Source organism: Myodes glareolus, chromosome 5, assembly GCF_982192425.1.
Source record: "Myodes glareolus chromosome 5, mMyoGla1.1, whole genome shotgun sequence".
In the NCBI taxonomy this organism is placed as follows: domain Eukaryota; kingdom Metazoa; phylum Chordata; class Mammalia; order Rodentia; family Cricetidae; genus Myodes; species Myodes glareolus.
Genome location: NC_142030.1, coordinates 64,248,505 through 64,268,697, shown reverse-complemented (window position 1 = coordinate 64,268,697; position 20,193 = coordinate 64,248,505). Strand labels below are relative to the sequence as shown.

General features: G+C 44.8%; 1 protein-coding gene across 3 annotated transcripts in view; it reads left to right on the top strand.

Annotated features, from left to right (window-relative positions):
* Positions 1-16,133, top strand: part of Kiaa0040 (KIAA0040 ortholog) — a 34,197-nt gene extending 18,064 nt beyond the window's left edge. For 2 of the 3 annotated variants that reach the window (XM_048420792.3, XM_048420795.3), the window contains one exon: positions 12,621-16,133. In XM_048420792.3, coding sequence (XP_048276749.1) covers positions 12,744-13,049 — 306 coding nt within the window. In that variant the 5' untranslated portion in view covers positions 12,621-12,743 and the 3' untranslated portion in view covers positions 13,050-16,133. Of the gene's footprint in view, positions 1-10,575; positions 10,764-12,620 lie in introns of all 3 variants that reach the window. The other variant, XM_048420793.3, reaches the window with a different exon arrangement.
* Positions 16,134-20,193: the final 4,060 nt, after the last annotated feature.

The window sequence follows — 20,193 nt, the reverse complement described above, 5'->3', positions numbered from 1 at the left end:
GTCAAAAGCCGGCTCAAATCAAAACAAGTGAGTGTTTTTGTAGTTTGTAGCTGAAACTAAGAAGAGAAAGACTGATAGTGATGGACAAAGCAAGCCCCCCAAGAAATTTGATCCTGGAGGTCAGGGGGGCTGATGGGAGGGACAGAACCAGGAATGGATGGAAATAAGGGCAGCAAGATAGCAGAGAGAAGAGCCAACCATAGCTGCCCTGCTTTCCTAGGAGCTGGTTAACACGCCCTTGAAAGCAATTCAGTAAAAAACTGATCAAACAGGGATCAGAACAAATGGTCTGTTAATAAAAGGATGTTCTAGAATACTACACTGCTTTTACTCCTCGGGGTCACTTTAAGGTACCCATTGTAGTGCGTGCTTTGCACACCGCCTGATGCCTTTCACCTAGAAACATGTTCTCTGGTTAGTCACTCAGATGATGCTGTTCGTCCACATTCCACCAGGCACCGCACCGTGTCAGACTCAGGGCCAAATGCTGTTACACCATGGATAAACACTCCACCCTGTAAGCCAGAGGGAAAAGCTGACCACACGGCACGGGTGTGACTGCTCCCAGACCCTCCACCATGCTGGCCAAAGACACAAAGTCCTTAGCTACACATTTTCTGGCTTATAAGAAGGAAGGTTAGGAAGACATCTTCCTTATGAACTCGGGGGTGTAAATCTGAGCACCTTGCCGACTTGCTATGGGCTGGAGATTCTTGTCACATGAGCACAGTTGGGTGTCTCAAGGAATCAGAGAGCCATGCATGCCAGGGAGTGTGCCTGGGAGTGGACCGAGTGAGGTGAGCTGTTCTCGGGCCTCTGGCACGGACCCTTTGGAAATAGTGAAAAGGTGACCAAAGGAAGGGGAGGAAAAAAGACAGAAATAAAGAATAGAGGAATTGGAGACTCCAGATCGTCTGTTTTTTTTTTCCACCATAGAAAATCAAAAAAAAAATCAAAAAAGGTCCAAATAAAGCCCATTTTAAACTCTTTTCTTTGTTCCTAAATCATTCGCTAATTATTTCCCTGGTATCATCTTTAAGAAGAGGCTATCTCTGGCTCTCCCTGTATGTCCTACCATGGCTTAATTAATACTTGATTGATTGAGAGATTGACTCATTTGAACCCAAAGTGAAATGGAGCTTTTTAATTTTCTTTTCTGCTGAACCTGAAATAGAGAGGACAGTAATTAGGAAGGGTCCCTTGTTATCTGGAAGTCCCGGCTACAATGGGCCCTTTGTAACTGAGCACATGGAAAGCAGGTGATTATTGAGAAGTTGATAAAACATACAACACTCCCAACTGCTCTCTGGATAATGGAATTTTCGTGGTCATTATTTCCCTCTCAAAGGAATTCTATGGCTGGAGGATCTGACTGGACAGTGCTAAGTGGCTGGGCAGCTATCATCCAAGTCCAGCTACGATCAGTGCTCACCTTTTACACACTCCATTCTGTTCCTTCTCCCCAGTGACCTGAACGACTGAATCATGTCCAGTCAGGTTCCCCTTTCTTTGCAGAACCCCTGGGTGAAGTTCATTCATTCATATGGCTACTGCCAAAGTCTGGGCATTCAAACAGAAAAGCCAGGTGAACGGCCCTGTTCTCCTGTGGCTTGTATTCCAGAGGAGAAAGACGGCCTTTAAACATGTATATCTCCATGAAGGGGAAATCATGTAGTTAGGGATGAGATGAGAAAGGGAAAGAAAGGATGAGAGAAAGAGAGGGGGGAGGAGGAGGAAGACGATGAAGATGATGAGACGAGGAGGACAGAGGAAAGAATCTGAGTGAAGTATTTCAAAGTGAGTCAACCTACAAAGGCAATGAGACAAGATGCCAGGAGAAGGCCCTTATTGAGGTATCATTGCAGGAAATTTGAAATTTATTTGCAGTAAGACCTGAATTCATATCAAATTCTGAGATTACATGGGCCAAGCAAAGAGATAAAAGTTTTGAGCAGGTAGAGAATCCCAGGATAGGACATAGTGAATGAAACAGAAAGGAATGCAATACAATGTCAGAAACAGGGCTGGATGATGGAGACAGAGTACATATGATGAAGGCGGGGGCTAAAAGGTAGAAAACAGGTACCAGATGATGGAGGCAGGAGGCAGGTGATGGGGGTAACCTGTGGGATATGATATAGCTTTTCTCTTTTACACTTCATGGAGCATAAGTTAGGGATGAGTGCACGCTGGCCTGTTCATGTGGCGAGAACAAACTAAAGCAAGGGAAAAGTAGAACCAGAAAGACTGACAAGGGGGCTACTGCAGGAACCCAGTTAACAGGGAGCTGGGATCTAGCCTTGGAAGTGCAGAGAAGTGGATAAGTTGTAGAAGGTATTTTGGAATTAGAATCCAGATGATGAGGTCATTCTTTTGCTTGGTTTAAATGTCCACAGAATACCTTTGCATGTCAAATATTCATTATCACCTATTATATGATAAGAACAAAGCTAGATCTCCAGGCCAAACAGAGGAGTGAGAATCACTGTTTTCAGGAGCCGGCAAGGTGAGTATGAAAAACAAGTCAACAAACACAAGAGTGTTTGAGTCTTATATAACCCTCTGCGTTTTTCTGAATCCTTGTAATTTTTCAAAGCAAACACATTTATAATGCATTGAGATCAGGGCTCTAGTAGGTAATTGGCTCTGTGGAAACTCAGAAGGAAAAGCAATCATTTCGTGGGGAATGGGAGATTTAGAGTCATACCTCAAGACAAGGCCTGAACGGACAGGAGTCCACCTGAGGAGTGGATGGAGGAGGGGAGGAAGGGGGGAAGACACGGGACAGATGGAACGTGGCTGAGCATTGCAGTGGGGAAAACCAGAAGTGCACTTAGCAATGAATGGAGATGCCAGTGGGGTAGATGAGGCTCGGATGAAAGGAGGAGTAGGTCCTCTGTGCTAAGCATGGTTTCCATCACTGAGGGTTAAGCAGTGGATACAAGTCACATTTAGAGTTCTGACAGATTAAAGGAGAGGGGAACAAAACCAAGAGACTCATTTGAGTACTTGGACAAATGCAACAGCAGTGGCTTTGAAGAGGGCACACCACTCATCTCTGGACCCTCTCCCTAGCACCTCCTCTTCCCACACACAGGGCTTGAGTTCACTCACAAAGGCCTGCTTAGAAAATGTTCACCTTTGGCAAGTGTGCTACCTCCCTCACTCCTGGACATCCCTGTTCTTTCTCCCGGAAGAGCCCCGCCCTTGCTGCTCCTGCCTTCTGGGGGTCTTTGTTCATATCTCTGTGCATATGTGGATCTTTGTCACCCCCAAAATCACCTCCGCAGGGGCCACTGTAATCATTTCCTTTGTATAAAGAGGACACGCTTGGGTTTATTTCTCTGCTCACTTGTCTATTGTCTTCTCCCTGTAGAGAATAAGTTGCTCAGTCACATCTCGCCTGTCCATGAGTCGAGAGCAGTGCCTAGGATGCAAATCGGCATGGACAAGCAACTCACTAAGTACTTTGGCAGGAGGAAAAAGGGAGAAGAAGAGGCGGTAAAGGATAGTGTCACGTGGAGGTGACTTGGGTACCATTCGGCACTGTCGGGTGAGGGCATGAGAAGAGGAGGAAGAGACGTATTTCTGCCTCCAAGTGATGCCCTTCACATTCCTGGGATCACTGGAGATAAAAGCAACAGTTAGAGAGATAGTTAGAATGAGCCCCCATATCCCAGGAAAAGTAGAGAGAGAGGAGACAGTCTCTTTCAGAGTCTCTTGCATATCAAAAATATTATATCAGAAACATGCTGAAATTTTAATGGGCAAACAAAATCATCATTAACTGGGCAGCTGGGGTCTGTTTATTTTAGCCAGCAAGTCTTTTTGCTTGAGGTCAAATCAACATATTTATTGCCTAGGTAGATTCAAAGGATGTAATGATATTTCATTGGTGTTTAAATCAATAAAGCTTGCCTGAAATTCAGAGAGTAAGACAGATGCACTGGTCAGCCTTACAGATCATGCAGTGGTGACACACACCTTTAATCCCAGTAGACACATAGTTTGCCATAGAAACCGAGCAGTAGTGGTGCATACCTTTAATCCCAGCACTAGAGAGGAATATAAAATGGGAGACAACTCTCAGACACAGTCTCATTCTGAGATTCCTGGAGGCAGGATCGCCATTTCGAACTGAGGTAGAGTTAAGAGCCAGTGTCTGGTTGTTTTGCTTTTCTGGTCTTCATGTTGAACCCCAATATCTGTCTCTGGGTTCTTATTAATCATGCTATGTGGAGACAGATACTCTACCAACTGGTGCAGTCACTTCTAAAAACACTCTGCTGTCAGCTCCACTTTACAGGTGAGAAAATTGAGCCCCAGGGAGAGAGGGTGGACCTGCCATGTGGCATACTTAATGAGCAGAAGAGCCAGAATTTAAACCAGGACACTTGGTCTCAGAACCACCAGTCTGAGGCACTGAGGTGACCCATTCTTGGGCCAAAGTTGCTCTCAAGGAGCACTGTAGACCTAACTCAGCATACGTGTGCTGTAAGCAATATTGATATGAGCTGTTCGTCAGCTGTATTGGTTGGAATGGGCTAACTGCTGGCAGGGGTTGGGGGGTGCAGGGACCAAACTCAGTGGCTTCCCACAACAATTAAGTTCTGCCCCATACTCATTCAGAGACATCTTCATCCCCACTGTCCCTGGGCCCATGCTGTCCTTCCCCGGCCATACGAGTAGGCAGAACAAGGAGAGGACCTTGACCAGCACCATTCCCATGGCCCCTAGGAATATAAAGGGGCTGCAAGGCCTTATGGCCCACATCCAGAAAGGCAACACGTAGGTGTGCTTTTACAAGACACCTCATAGGTGCCCATTTTTAAGGACTTCTTTGGAGAAAGTCTAGCAAAGTGAACTGAGAAGATGGAAGAAGGTTCTCATTCTGACTGTGGAAGTTGTTCATGGCTGACCTCCAGCAATGGACTCCAGACTCCTCACTAACTACAGGAGTCTCACAGTGACCCTTCTCACAGCTCTTCTAATCCAGGAAGCACATTATAACAAAGTAACCTCTGATCATTGTTAAGAACTCTAGGAACCGTAAACATTTCAATATTGATGATCTATTTGTATTTTTGTTCAAAATTGTAACCATAATTGTAGCATTGATTCTAGAGGGAAGCACTATCTATTTTCTTTCAACAATCAATTTCTAGTCATATATCGCATATGCATGCTTTAGGGAAAGAACAAGCCTCCAACTTTTATTAGAACTAGTTATGTGAAGCAGTACATTACATTGGAGAAATATGTTTATTTTTATAATGTCAAGCACTGGGTTTCAGGAACAGATTTAATGTTCAGCATGCAGATTATTTGCCACAACCCAACAGTTTTGTTCAACACGGTTCTTCCATGAATTAGGGAGTACCTACGTATCCCGGGTTAGAGGGTAAGAGCTGTCACTAAAATACAACCCAGGTCAGCAGAGGCAATACCACTGACTCAGGCTCCACTCTGTTCCCTCACAGCCAGAGATGCTTGCGTTGTGAACTGTGTGATGTCATAACCACAGGGATTTTGTAAGGTGCATGGTTTGAGAGCCGGGGTGAGGATTGGGCGGCCAAGGTGGGATAAGGGATTAGAGATGGTGGGAGTCAGGAACTTCTTGATGGGATTCTTCTTTCCTCTTTGTGTATAAAAAAAAATGTGTATTTATGTATTTACACACACACACGTGCGCGCACACACACACGTGCACGCCCATTCAGACTCCTCATTGGAGACCAGAGCTAGAAGAAGAAAAGTAGAGGCAAGGAACTCATCTTCATGTCTTGTAAATTCTCCTCCTCACATCTGGAGAACATCTGAGCCAGGCCTTGTGTCCCACCCTCTCCAATACTGTCATCCTCTGTCCTGTTGCTCTTCTCTCCAAACAACTGGAATGGCCTCCCCACCTCAACCTCTGCAGTTTGTTTTCTCGTGCCTGCGTGGCATCCTTTTTACAGAGTCCACATTCATTTTAGTCCCACTCTGTCACAGCACACCCAAGACTGAGCACAGCCCTGGGCGTAGCCCTGCAGCCACCTTTGACCCTCAGAGATTCAGTTCACCCTCTCTGAGCAATGAATCACACCCGTGTACTCCCTCCCACAGGTCCCAAAGCCTGTAGCAAGGTTCAGGCCTGCAAATGCAGGCGCTCTCCTGAGCCTATGAACTGGGCCTGCAAATGCAGTCACTCTCCTGAAGTGAGCCTATGAACTTAAACAGACCTCTAAACACTGGCAGGTTTCCCCCAGATGACCTTCCTCTTCTGGTCTCTGGATGCCTGAGTCTAGAATTAAAGTCACAGACCTGTAGGGTGCTGGCAAACATTGAAACCCCTTGTGAAGCCTCTTTCATTCAGTGGGGTTAGAGGCTTCTTTTTGTAAATTTTTTTGTTGCTTTTGAAATTATAATTACATCATTTCCCCCTTTTCTTTCTTCCCTCCAAACTCCCATATATCTCTCCTTGCTCTCTTTCAAATCCATGGCCTCATTATTTTTATTAATTGTTACATAATACATAGATATGTAATATGTAAACATAGCTTGCTCAGCCTGTACAGCAGTGGTGCTCCCTGGGCTGAGGAGATGGGTCAGTGGTTAAAAGCACTGGCTGTTCTTCCAGAAGTCCTGAGTTCGATTTCCAGCAACCACATGGTAGTTTACAACCATCTATTATGGGATCTGATGCCCTCTTCTGGCATGCAGGCCAGATAAAATACTTTAAAAGAAAAAGTGGTTCTCCACCTTCCTAATGCTGCGACCCTTTATAACAGTTCCTCAGGTTGTGATGACCCCAATCCATAAAATTATTTTTTTTTTTTGCTGCTCCTTAACTGCAATTTTGCTATTGTTACAAATCATAATGTAACTATTTGTGTTTTCCAATGGTCTTAAGCAACTCCTGTGAAAGGCTTGTTTGACCCAAAGGGTCACGACCCACAGGTCTTCAAATCAGTCCCCCTGCAGTTTCAAAGTGACAATTACCAAAGGAGGCTGGGATGGTCACCTTGTCAGGAGGGAATGTTTTCTGGAGAAAGAGAAATTCCTTTGTTTAGGAGGATACACTATTCTTTGAACTCCCCTCCAGATCCTGATAGCCCATAGGTGTTATCAATCAAGTCAATTTTCCAGTCCAGTGTTTGTTTACCAGCCCACAGAAGGCTATTGAGTCATTAACTCTTCTGTTAGGGATTATGCTGGTTTAGTGAAGCAGTGGGTGGGGTTCTCCTCCAAAATACATGACTTCAGTAGCCCCAGGTAGTTAGCTAGGTTTCCGGTACAAACATGGTTTCCCTCTTGTTGAGTGTGTCTTAAGTCCAATATAGGAAACTGCTGGTTACCACCAAGGTATGTGTGCCACTACTGCACCCAAATGCTTATTGTGTCATGCTGACCACTGCGTGGTTCATAGTGTCATAGCTGGGTAAGGTTGCTGGTTGGGTTGCCTCCGTCCTTTGGAAACTTCCTCAAGCTACTTAGCTGTTAAGAAAAGTTAAATCAGAAACTGTACAAACCTGTATGGATGGAACTAGAAAAGATCATACTGAGTGAGGTAACCCAGACACAGGAAGACAAATGTCACGTGTTCTCTCTCATCTGAGGCTCCTAGCTCCAAATCTTCAGATGCAAGTACACAGCCTAGAGTAACTACAGAAACCAGGAAACTAAAAGGGACCACGGCTGTGGTGGGAGTATGAGAACAATAAAGAGAGGAATACAAATAATCTGATGGTAAAGACGAGAACAATGAAGGGGCACCAATTAGGAATGGGGACAGGGATAAATATAGGTAACATATTTATAAACATATAAATAAATAAAGGAGGGTAACATAACAGTAACAATGTCTGAACAAGTCATAAGGAAACATACTAGTAACAATCTACCAAAACACTAAAACAAGAAGCCTACAATATACACACATCTGTACATAAATATGTGTATATAGTTTAAATGAAAATTTTCCATCTGGGTTAACAGTGCTCCCTCCAAGAGTCAAAGACCACCCAACAAAACCCCAGTACCAGATATTAGAAGCCCTCTTTTGAGCTGTTGGCCAAGGTTGTCCAAGAGATTTACAAAACATACGACCTATTATTGTTGCCCTTGGTTACCTCCCAGAGGTGGAAGGTAAGTCCCTATTGCTGAAGACATCATAATTTCAAACATAGGGTCGAGAGGTCCCTGAGCTGGAACTGAACTGAAAGCCTCCTCCCTGAGGACCAGCTTTTGAGCTTAACAATGAGGGTGGGGCTTGGAGGTTCTGGATGGGAAGCAAAAGCTCAGAGCCGGAATTAACCTGTTGTTATTGGAGAGAACCTGCTGTTTTATGGATCATGTTTGCATAGTTTACAGTTTACAAAATGCATGAAACAGGCTTGACTGTTTGACCTCACAGCACCGTGTGATGCTTATTAGCTTCATTTTGTAGTTGAGGGTCAATAACTTGCTGTGGTCACGTAGGTTAATCTGGGGCTCAAACCCAGATCCCCTGGCTCTAGTCCTATGTTTCCCAACATCACCTCATACTCAGGCAGAAAGAAGTTGGGGAAGAAACAACAGTGAATAAAGATCTCTTTCCCTAGCTGGATACTATGGAGGATTGGAGAGATTGAGAATATTTTGTTTCTAGGGAACTCAAGGTAATTTTCCCCCATTCTCGCTCTCTTTCAAACCCAGCCCCACAAGCACAAATACGAAGATTGGCTGGCACCTATTGTTCACTTTACAAGAATAGATGAATGATGTTCCTATGTCAGTGATACTTGAGAGCAACAAAAGGAGAGGCTTTTCCTGAGTACATTCAGCCCACTGTGTGACTTACTTTGTATACTGTCCCATGCAAGCCCTAACTTTTCATTCATACCACTGAGGAGATATTTGATTGTTTCCTGAAAACACCAATAACGCAAAGCTCATAAATACTAATGAAATGCTATAGATTAGTGGAGCTCAGCAAGTAACCTAGGGAGCCTAGACAAGAATTCTTAGATTAAAAAATATAAAGAATATCTTTTAATTGAATTTTCCCCAGACTGGGCTCCCAAATGTTAATGAGTAATTTCTCTGACTGTGTGGAGAGCTGACTCGAACAAGTACCTTTAAGAATGCAGAAGTGAATTATTGACTTAGCTTTAGTTGAAAAGAAATCTATTTATTCAAAGGCTAATTTAGGTGCCACAGGATGGACGTGCTTAAGACAAAGGAAAGAGGGTAGGAGAGCCTGGGACGTTGAGATAAACACATAATTCAAATGCATGCTTCTATTTCAGCCAACTAAGCAATCCAAGTTAGAATTTGCTTATTATATTTGTCTTTGATGACACAATCCTTCAATAATAATAACTGCCCTGGGCTCTAAAAGCTGGTGTCAGAAACTATAACTTTGTCATTCATTGCTGAATCTACTATGCCCAGCACAGACTCTGGCACAAATCAAATGTCCAATAAATGTTTGTTAAATGGATAAAGGGCTCTCTTTCAATATTTTACAGAGCCTCTCAGATCTGTGATCTTTTCCTAATGTCAGCTCGGGTCTCAGAGACTGCTGCAGTGCTCCCACATAAGGCCCATTCTCTACCGTAACCGCCATTCGCCCTTCTCACTGCTCCCCAGTCTCTGCCCTCCCACTCTGGGCTACAGGCTATTGGAAAGCAGCCCGCTCTTCCATTCACGTTCTAGACATTGCGCTGCCTGAGATGCTTAAATATCCTTTTTGCCCAGTTCTCAGTCAAAATCCTATTATCTTTAAGATAATTTCCAAGTGGCTGGAAACTGCCCTAACATTCTTCATGACTCAGTGTCCTTCCTCTCACGGACACCCTTCTCCTCCTTGCAGAGCCCGGCACCACCTGGTGTAGAACAGTCTATGAGTAACTGTGGTCTTGGTGTCACAGAACATGAATCACAGATACTGTGCAAGGAGCCCTTGGTCCCAGGACAGATATGCTTGGGATCAACTGAGAAGAGATCACCCAAATTCTCCCACAACAGAACAGAAAACTTGCTCTAAGTCAATGGTTCTCAACTTGTGGGTTGAGACCCCTTGGGAGTCTCATATCAGATATCCTGCATGTCAGATATTTACATTATCATTTATAACCATGATAAATTACAGTTATGAAGGAGCAACAAGATACTTTTATGGTTTCAGGGGGTCACCACAACATGAGGAACTGTGTTAAAGGGTTGCAGCATTAGAAAGGTTGAGAACCACTGCTCTAAATGAACCAAAAGAGTTATAAGAAGTTATGGTGTGTGTGTGTGTTGTGTGCCTGGGAGGTGCTGTGGAATTATGGCTTGTACCAATGGCTTCTCTCCAGGGAGCTTAGAGTCTTGGAATCGAAATGGAGTATAGGCAGATCCACATCATGAGTGCCTCCAGCCCTCCCAGGGACCTAGGCAATGCCCCAGTGAGAGGACAAGGCTTTCCAGAGTCTTTTTTACTTTGTTGCATGTTGATTTTAGTTTTGACTTACGCTTTCTGTAAACCTGCACTTAGGACGGAATTGGGTTTTCTTCTGGGCCTCTTTATACATTTGGGAGGTGTCTCACACTGGGAAATCAATCTCTTTGCAGACTGCTCTACAGTAGAGTGGGATAAATGTTTAAGTCAGTCTGAGGAACAGCCAAGGATTGTAAGGCTCTACAAATCCTGGGCTGCTTGCCAAAAATGGGTTAATTCCATACAAAGGACTAGGAGGCCTGAAGCAATGCCTGTGAACAGTTCACTCACTGGAGATCTGGAGCCACACGTCCCAGAATGAGTAAGTCCAGTTCTGCCACTCATGTGTCTTGTGACTCACGCCTCCATTGCTAGCTGAAGGCTGGAGAATGATAGCATTTGCTGCACATGGTAACAATGAGTCGGTGGGAGTGAAGTGAATTAATAGACAGAGCGTGCCTAGAACAATGCCGGGCACAAAATAAGTGCTTTTAAAAATGGGCTAAAATCATTGTTGCACTTTTGTGGCATTACTTTGGTTACCATGGGATATGGGGTACACTAATAGATGCCAACCTGTACAAATAATACCACTTGGATTGAGGCCAGATTTCAGCAGAACAGGCCAGGTGAAGCCAGGATGGGCAAATGGCTACTGAGTATATAGGACAATTATAAATAATGTTAGCCAAAGAATTATACTTCCTCTAGGACAGCCTCTAGGGCACCTTGTAATCTACCACTGCGTATAGAGTACAACTTCAGCCTCCAGGAAACAGAACCAAACCTGAATCTAGAATTTGGAGCCCAGGATACACACAGGCCTCCTGGCGCGCCCATCAATAGTCACAGTACCACCCTATTGCTCACTTTAAAAGATGCCCCAATCGCTCAGGAGTCCATGGCTGGGTGACAGTAAGTTCAAGTCTATATGGTTGACCTATGGAGACCCCGTTGGTCAGCAAAGTGCCAAGGGAAATGCAATATAATTCACATCATTATCATCCTCTGCTTATCAGCAACCTTGAGAGGATGCTGGGTTTATTATCCAAAACTCTGGGTGTCCCCTACAGCGCCATGTAGCCTCGGACATCCAGCTTCACCAGTCTAGACCTCACATCTGTCATCCTCAAATGAAAGAACTGGCCAGAAGTCTCCAGCCTAGAAACCAATTATTCATGTTATTTGAGTCCAGGGTAATGCATTACACAGCAAGGGGGTTCCTCCATTTCTCTGTATCATATCTGTTCCCAAAGTTATATCTGAATAGAAGAACCTGTGTATTCCAGAATCCATGGGACCCGCTGAGACTTTACACCTGAGAGCTGCTCCCTAAGATATGTGTGGAGAGGAGGAGGTACAAAGAAAGAGAATCTACTTATACGAGAATAGGAAGACGATCCCTGTCTCCTGAGCTTGGAATAGGGGCCCCATGCCTGTTCCCAAGCATCAGTTCCCAGGGGCTATTAAGCTTCTCTCCCCAAGGAAAAAAGGAATGGAAGAGGTAGGGAAGATACTGGGAAGGTTTGTTTGGAAGTAGCAAGTAGGATGATGAAGACGGAGAAGACAGAGAGCATAGAGAACCAGACACAGGAGTGGGGTGTAAGAGGTAGAGGAACTAGGGAGTGGGGAGAAGAGCAAGCACCCAGTGGCAGGGATGTAGCAAGATGAGGACTGAGGACTCTTAGCCAGGAAGAGGAAATGTCTTCTTGTGTTTAAGCTCTAGAAAGCATCAAAAATGATAAGCTATGTTCCTATAGAATCATACATGAAGTTATTATATGGGAAACACACGTTCACTACCTGCCAGGTGAACTACAGGTGAGAAAAGATTGAGAATTATCACTTTAGAGGACATAGGGAGAGAATTAACCAGAAAACACATGGTGCACACTGATTAATCTGTCCAAAAACTGCTGAGCACCTAGTGTGCACCAAGTCTGATACAATATTAATTTTTTGTACTAAGCCCAATATCATGTATGTACATTATGAGAATGGGTTAATAGTTATTGACTCATTACATGGACTTTATTTATTGAGCCTCAATATGATTTCACTAAGCTCCACAAATCATTGATTCCTCCTCCTTTCTAAGCATAAAACCACTGACACTAAAAATGAAGGAACATCCATCCCCTCTGCCTTTCTCTTGAGTTGTCTGTTTTACTCCCTCCAGGTGCTCCTGGTGGCATGCTCAACCCCGAAGCCCAAAGAGGAATCAGTTACAAGTGGCCAGCACTGTGGAGCCCAGGGCTTGCCAGGTAATTGCGATCCTCTGGCCCCACACTAGCCCACCACCATGGAGAGAAATAGTTCCTTCTTCAACTCTATCTGGGAAACCATCCGGACCAGACACGAAAGGGGCATCTTCAACACTGTCTGCCTAGCTGTCATCCTGGGGTTGCCCCTGGTGGTGGTTCTTACACTCCTCTTCATTTGCTGCCATTGCTGCTGCAGCCGGCCACCCAAGAGCGGCCAACAGCCAGACCCAAACAAGAAGAAGAAGAAGAAAAAGAAGAAGAAGAAAAAGAAGGATGAGGACCTCTGGATCTCTGCTCAGCCCAAACTTCTCCAGATGGAGAAGAGGCCATCATTGCCTATCTAGTGAGCAAGTGTCCTCCCGTTCAAACCCAGCCTCCTTCTAAACACAGAAACTCAGGAGGTACCTTAACAGTGATGCACTCACGCCTACAGATTACTTCAACCAAGGAGCAGAGGTCAGACTGAGCATCCCAATGGACGGGAGCATATAAACAATTCTTCCACTGTCTTGACAGCTTTGCGTCCAAAAACAGTGATCTGTGTTGTAGTCCCAAGCATGCATTACACTGTCTCTGGTATACTCTATCACAAAAGCACAGAAAGCATGTATACATGCACTTTAGATGGAGTCTGAGTATATACACACAGCCATTGTATGTATGTATGTATGGATATTTGGACAGCAGGTACATGGAATAGTATATTCTGTTTATCATGTGGCCATTTAATATGTACTTTGCTAAAATATACATACTTGCAGAAATGTCTTAAAGGAAGACAAGTCCAGATTTAGGCACGTATGGATAATTAAATAACCATGCAAGGCCCTATGTGCTGTCTATATGCCATTCAGGTTGGAGATGGGTGCTTTCCTATTCCTCTACCGACATAGTATTTTACTGGAGATACATTTGAACATTCCCACCCCAGTGTGTATTGATACAGACATAGATAGTGATTCCTAGATGCTTCTGACCTTTCACCTGTGCCTAAAAGTTTAAAGTATAGTTCCAAATCCACTTGAAGCTCTTTGCTTGCAACTCACGACAAGGTCCTCATTACCACTGGCAGGTGTTTTATGTGGTCCCCCAAGACCGTTCGGGGACATCACCCCATAACTACTCAGCAAGGTGCCCTTTCCTAAGCAGTGATGAGCAGCTCTTGGCAGTGACTACTAGAAAGCCGTGGAAACCCATCTATTCTCTTCAACGGGCTGTAGTTATGCGCCCCTGCAATGTATACACACATAGAACAGGTAAGGAGATGCCCCACATGAGCTAGTTATGTCCTGTGTGGATGAAAGTTTCCAGAAAGGAAAGATGGAAGGTCATCCCAAGTCCTGTCTCAAAAGCAGCGCACACGCTGGAAGCAATCCCCTGCACTTGTAGCAGTGCATGGTGTGTTGGAGGTGGGATACAGAAGCCATAGCTTAAATGGAAGATTAAACTGTAAAGTCGTTCATCCCTATTTATGTTGATGCTCAGGCAAATATCTTGTGCACAGTAGGTACTCGTAACTGGATGGCTATACAATGATGTTATACTTGTAATACCTCACGGTTCCTCCCCAAGTGACTTGTTCTTTTAAGATACCCCACTAACTGCTACAAAAGATGAGACCACGTATTGAGAGCAGGGTTGTGTTGACATTTGTGCCCTCTGGTACCTGAGGACATGCCCACAAGCTCTGTTCTGAGTGGAGGAGAGCCTTTCCTCCCCCAAGCTACAGCTAAGAGAACGAACTATTCGGTGTTTTGATTATACTGTGGCCATGTTACAAAGACAGAGAAATCCCGAACTTGGAAATGGATTGGACTCTTAACAGCTCATTTGCACATCTACTGGGGAGTTCTTTAAATATTTCCCCCCATGGAGACCATTATAGAAAAGTGGCAAATCACTGTCTAATTAATGGCATATTCAAATTATGACATTTCAGTGCAAGAAAAGCCCCTGAATGTGATGAGACTGGGAATGGAAAGCTGTATTCTGCTTTTTCACGTGGGTTACCTGGTACTCATGATGCTACTTCAGGCCATTGGAGGGTGGCTGGCTAGTGGTGGTTCTCACACCCAGGTCTTCTACCAGATAGGGCAGTCTTATTCACTCTCTCCTCCAAAACCCCAATGTCACAGGCCTCTTTGACCAGAGCAGCACTTCCTGATTCTCTGCCTCTTTGTCACATGAGAAACTTGTTATAGTTCACCTGGCCGTCTGCCGCATGTCACACAATGGCCAGGCTTCTCCACCTACCACATGCCCCTCTCTGTCAATTACTACCCATTAGGTGTCCTTCCCACCTCTAACTCTCAGTTACCCTAAGGCAGAAGACTTGGGTAGAGGTAGAGCCAGACAGCAAAGATGGGATGTCAGATAACGAACGGTCTGCAAGAATGGATCACCAGCATCAAGGACCACACAAATACCATGGTTTCCGTGACAACTGGCTGCCAATTTGAATTAAGACAGCAGTCAGTTGTCACTGATGCCATAACGAGGCCTCTGTCTCCAGGCACAGTGTACCTACTGCTTTCTGATCAAATGGACTTGAACCAGTTCCTGTCACTCAGCACCCAGAAAGTCAATTCTCAGTTGCTTCCATTTCCTGGAATCCAGAAGTCCCAACCCTGATTGGATCACCACTTCCTGACCCCTTCCTGTCACAACCTCTCTGATAGCCTTTGTAGAGCACCTAGGATGGTGCTGGCTGTGATGTGAAAAGCCCCTCCCATTGCCGCTGGGGAGCAGAGGTCCAGAGCAAAGCCTGGTGTCCTGCCTCCCTGCTTCACTCTTTTCTATCCTTCTCTTAGCGCTTCTTCTCTCTGTATCACACCAGTTCGTTCATTCCTCATGACTCTGCACCTCTTCCCCATCATAGACCATCCCAGAGCTGCCACAGATACAGTCAAGGGGTCGGGGTGGGCAGCTCAGGACCTGTGTCTACCTGACCCATCTGGGGAGGGGGAATCAGTGGAGAACATAAGAGGCTTCAGTGTGGCTGATGGCTCAGCACTCAAGAGCACCCGTTGCTCTTGTCGAAGACCCAGGTGCCAGGCACACACATGGTGCACGTGTACACATGCAGGCAAAACACTTGTACACATAAAATAAATCTCTTAAAACTTTTTTCAGAAGAGGATTCATAAAGAAGAAGTCTTCTAAACTGGCATGGACTTGGGGAAGGGTCCCCTGTGCTGGTCTTCTGGTCTACACTCAGATGCGGTCAGAGGGGTGTTTATCCATTGTTCAGTGGATTCTTTTGATTTCTTGGGAGGAGGAAAAAAGAACAGGAAAATGTAAAGAAAGAGCAGTCACTTTTTAAAAGAAGAATATATAAATGATCAAAGTTGTACAGTATTTTCCAGTGTCTTTCCTGTAAAATTAAAATACACATAAAGTTTATTTAAATAAATATTTTGAAACTGAAATCCTCCTTGCACATTGGAGTAAGTTGCTTGCTGTCCTGTCACTGAGATATTCTCACCCAGAAACGACAGATGGAGGGATTCTCCCTGATTGGTCACTGCCCTCCTAGAACCTCAGAGCCAAGGACCAGGAATGTGGTACCTCTCCCCTCTATGTAAAGCAGGCAACCATGGAGACCGAACTGGGCAATGACGGGTGCAGAACAGCATGCTGGTATTCCCTGGAGACACTTAGAAAACATTTTTCCAGTGAAGTCAATCAGTGTCTTCTTACAGGAAAAGGAAGAAATAGTAAAGATCTTTTTTTAAAACAGCAACAACAATCAGGACCTCTAGGTTAATCTGTGGCTGTGAAACAAAGGAGCAAGGAGCCCTGCAGTAGCTGTGAGGGACACAGACATGTGTGTCCATATGCATGTATTTATATAAGCACATATGCCCTTTTTCTAAGTCAACCATGACTTTGCACTAGTCAGGAGATGAAGTGAGTTAGATGCTCCTGATTCCTCTCTCAACCATGCTTAGCTTGTCATTAAAGTAGAAGCCACCTAGAGTGCTGGCCAACCGAAACAAGATGGTGGAAATGGTCCCTACCAACATGACTCAGTCTGCCACTCTTGGCCACATGTGGCTTAGTTCACTAAAATTAAATCAAGTCAAAGTCCAGAGCTCAATTATGCCAGCCATATTTCAAGTGTTCCATAGCCACCCCATGGCTAGGAGCACCACCCCACATGGCATGGGGCTGGCATCTTGTGGGAAGAGTAGGCAAATGTTTGTGAATAGCTGTGTTGTTTTAAAGGGGCTTAAGACGGAAGCTAGCAGCACAGTGGTACGTTTTGCTGTCTTTCCCAAGGCCAGCTGTTTCACGGTTTCAGTTGATTCTTGAGTTCCTTCCCTACCACACATCCACAGCAACCAGGGAGCAGAGTCTTGAGTCAGTCTGCTATTCATTCCTCCCGGACATTGCAAAACTTTCCAGTGCAGAGGAGGGGCTGCCCAGAAGGCCATAACCATACCTCCCAGGCTCCTCCCAGGCTCACCACTCCCTGAAGGCCCCTCAGCTCCACCTGCCCAGGCCCGCCCATACTCTGGGGAAAAATGGAGTTGCACAATGCGATCATCCATTGGTATTCTCAACTCACTGGAGGACTCTATTGGCTGCTTGCCCTTTGGTCTTAAGATTGTTATTGAATTCAAAGTCACAGGCAAACAAGACTGAACAAATAAATCCCTTTGAACAATTTACTGTATCTGTCATAGGTTCAACTTATTGAGATGTTTTCAGATTCCCATGGGGACAAGTGCCACACTTTATTTAGTAATGGCAGTGCATACACATGAAAATATTTTAGCTTTTGTTATGTGCCGAGTCCACTGAGTCCCATTTATGAGACTCTGTCCTGAGGGGTCACAACCTTCCTAAAGGAACAGATCTGTGCAGTACAGTGTGTTGGAGGAGGGGGCCGCTTGTTGGTTCCCTGCCGCTTAGCCCCAAAATAATCACACAGAAACTGTATTAATTAAATCATTGCTTGGCCCCTTAGCTCTAGCTTATTATTGGCTAACTCTTACATATTAATTTAACCCATTTCTATTAATCTGTGTATTGCCACGTGACAGTGGCTTATGGACAAAGTTCAGGTGTCTGTCTTGGCTGGGGCTACATGGCTTCTCCCTTACTCTGTCTACTTCCTCCCAGCCTTTCCCTGCCTACCTCTATTCCCTGTGCAGGCCCAAGACAGTTTCTTTATTAACTGATGGTATTCACAGCATACAGAGGGGAATCCCACATCAACAGTGTGCTCATTGCATCTCAGAGGGATACACACCAAGGCTGGCATGAAGTCAGGCTAACAAAAACTTCTTGTGCTGGGGTGAACTGAGAAGGGAGGCCCCATTGGCAGAATGGATGGGAGTCCCTGGGCATTGTGGATGGTCCAGGTCCTGATGGCCACACAAGCACTCACTGTGTGATGTAACCTCCCTATTAAGACGTTCTTTAAAAGTTAAATAGGAAGAATGCACATAAAACATTTAGCACAAGGTCTGGTTTATGGAGAGCGCTCAAGTGTTGTTAACGTGACAAGAAGGAAAAGCACAGTTGGTGTTCTAGAAATCAAAGGCAAAACTTGCGGAGGAGAGAATCAAATTATCCCCCTGGATTTCACTCACCTTTCTCTTTCTTCTGTTCATCATCCCGTTGACCATTCATTGAAAAACTAGCCTTGGAACTGGCTAGTTCTATACTCCTGCTGAGGAAAAAGAAGAGTCAAAAGTTTGGAATGACAATATAAAGTCTTAAGCTCTGAACATTCCACCTACCATTCCAAAGGGCCCGGTAGCATGTAGGGAGCATTCATGATCACATTTGGTTCCTGTTTCACAAATAAAGAAAATAAAACCCCAAGAAAAGAAGCCAGCATACCAAGACATGAAATGGAGACCACAGTCTTCTTCCAGGAACTTCATGGGTCTAGTCATAAGTATGTAAGCCTCCGAATGTCCCTTTCATGTAGTCCACAGCAAGCTCCACCTCCTTGGCCTCTCCTAACTAAACCTAATGCTCTTTACTAGCCAAAACAAAGAACCATATTCGTTTATTTTTCTTTAAACTTACAATGCTGGACTGGAGAGATGGCTCAATGGTCAAGCACACTTGCTGTTCTTTCAGAGGACCCAGGTTTGGTTCCCAGCTAAACATGGCTGCTCACAGCCATCTGTCAGTATAGTTTCGGGACATCCAATGTTCTCTTCTGACCTCTATAGGCACCAGGTGTGTACTGGTGCATATACATATATGTGCATAAATATTTGTGCACACAAAATAAATAATTAAGTGTCAGGGTTTGGTGCCAGCCCGGGCCCTAAGTTATTCCTCCGGACCAGAGGAAGGGCATGGGACTAAAGACACAACTCACATGGCTTTATCAGGAGGGAGATTCTCAGTGATCCCTCACAAAATCCTGTATTCACATCCTGAAAATTCCTCTGTGTTTATTCTTCAAACAGCCTTATATACCAAAACATAAACTAAGGGGAAAATTCATTAGCCTTCTGTTTCCGAGGTAACCAGGTAAATGGCTGCGGTCACGTCCACACCTTTGACCACACCTTTCTATGCCCATTTTGTTTCTATGCCCTATCTTCCTGCCCTGTCACGTAGGCCGGATTAACATCTTTTCAGGCATCCTTCAAATTACAAAGGAGGAGCAGAAAAACATCCTGACCCTTTGTTAGGGATGGTAACAGGCTAGGTGACCATCTGTGTGGCAGATGCAAACTGTGGCCTGGGATTCTGGTCGCCATACCATGTAGAAATATGGGCCTACAATTAAGTCTAAAACAAATCTTTGTACAAATTAAAAAGCTGACAAACCAAATGTAAAATAACTAAAATTTACAGTACAACTTTAGAACTATTCTATCTTTGTCCTTATTTATATAGAAGTTCATCTATTTCTATAATGAGCAGGGGTTTGTGAGTTAACCTGGGGACCTTATTTACATAACACTGGGGCTGGAACCCAAAGCATCCACAGAAGCAATCCACTCACAGAGGTACTTTGGAAAGAGTTTGGAAATACCCCTGGAACTGTCTATCCACTGCCCAGCCCAGTACATAGTGGTAGACAGGTAGTGGGTAGGCAGAGTCAAGAATTCCTTTCCAGGGAACAACTGCTCCCCTGTTGTGTTAGACCAGGAAGAACACTGCCTAAGCAACCACTAGGTTCAGGCTGGATGCTGACTGGACACCACTGACCAACTCTCCAGAGGATGTTACTCAAGAAGAAAGAAAAGTGGGGAACCTCTCTAGAACTTTCCCTTCGTGGAGAAGGTTCACCTGAGCCAAGAGGCACCTGGTAAGGCAACACTGCCATCTCCTGGCAAGACTGGGTATAGCAGGCCTCTTGCCCCTGGCTGCAGGCTCCAACCGTATTGATTGGCTCCCATTAACATGAACTGATGATCCTCTCCAGGACCCTGGTGAAAGGTTTGGCAAATGACCTGTAATTTTTTTTTAAGTGGAGCTGGGGACATTTTCTAGTAACTAAGTTCCACC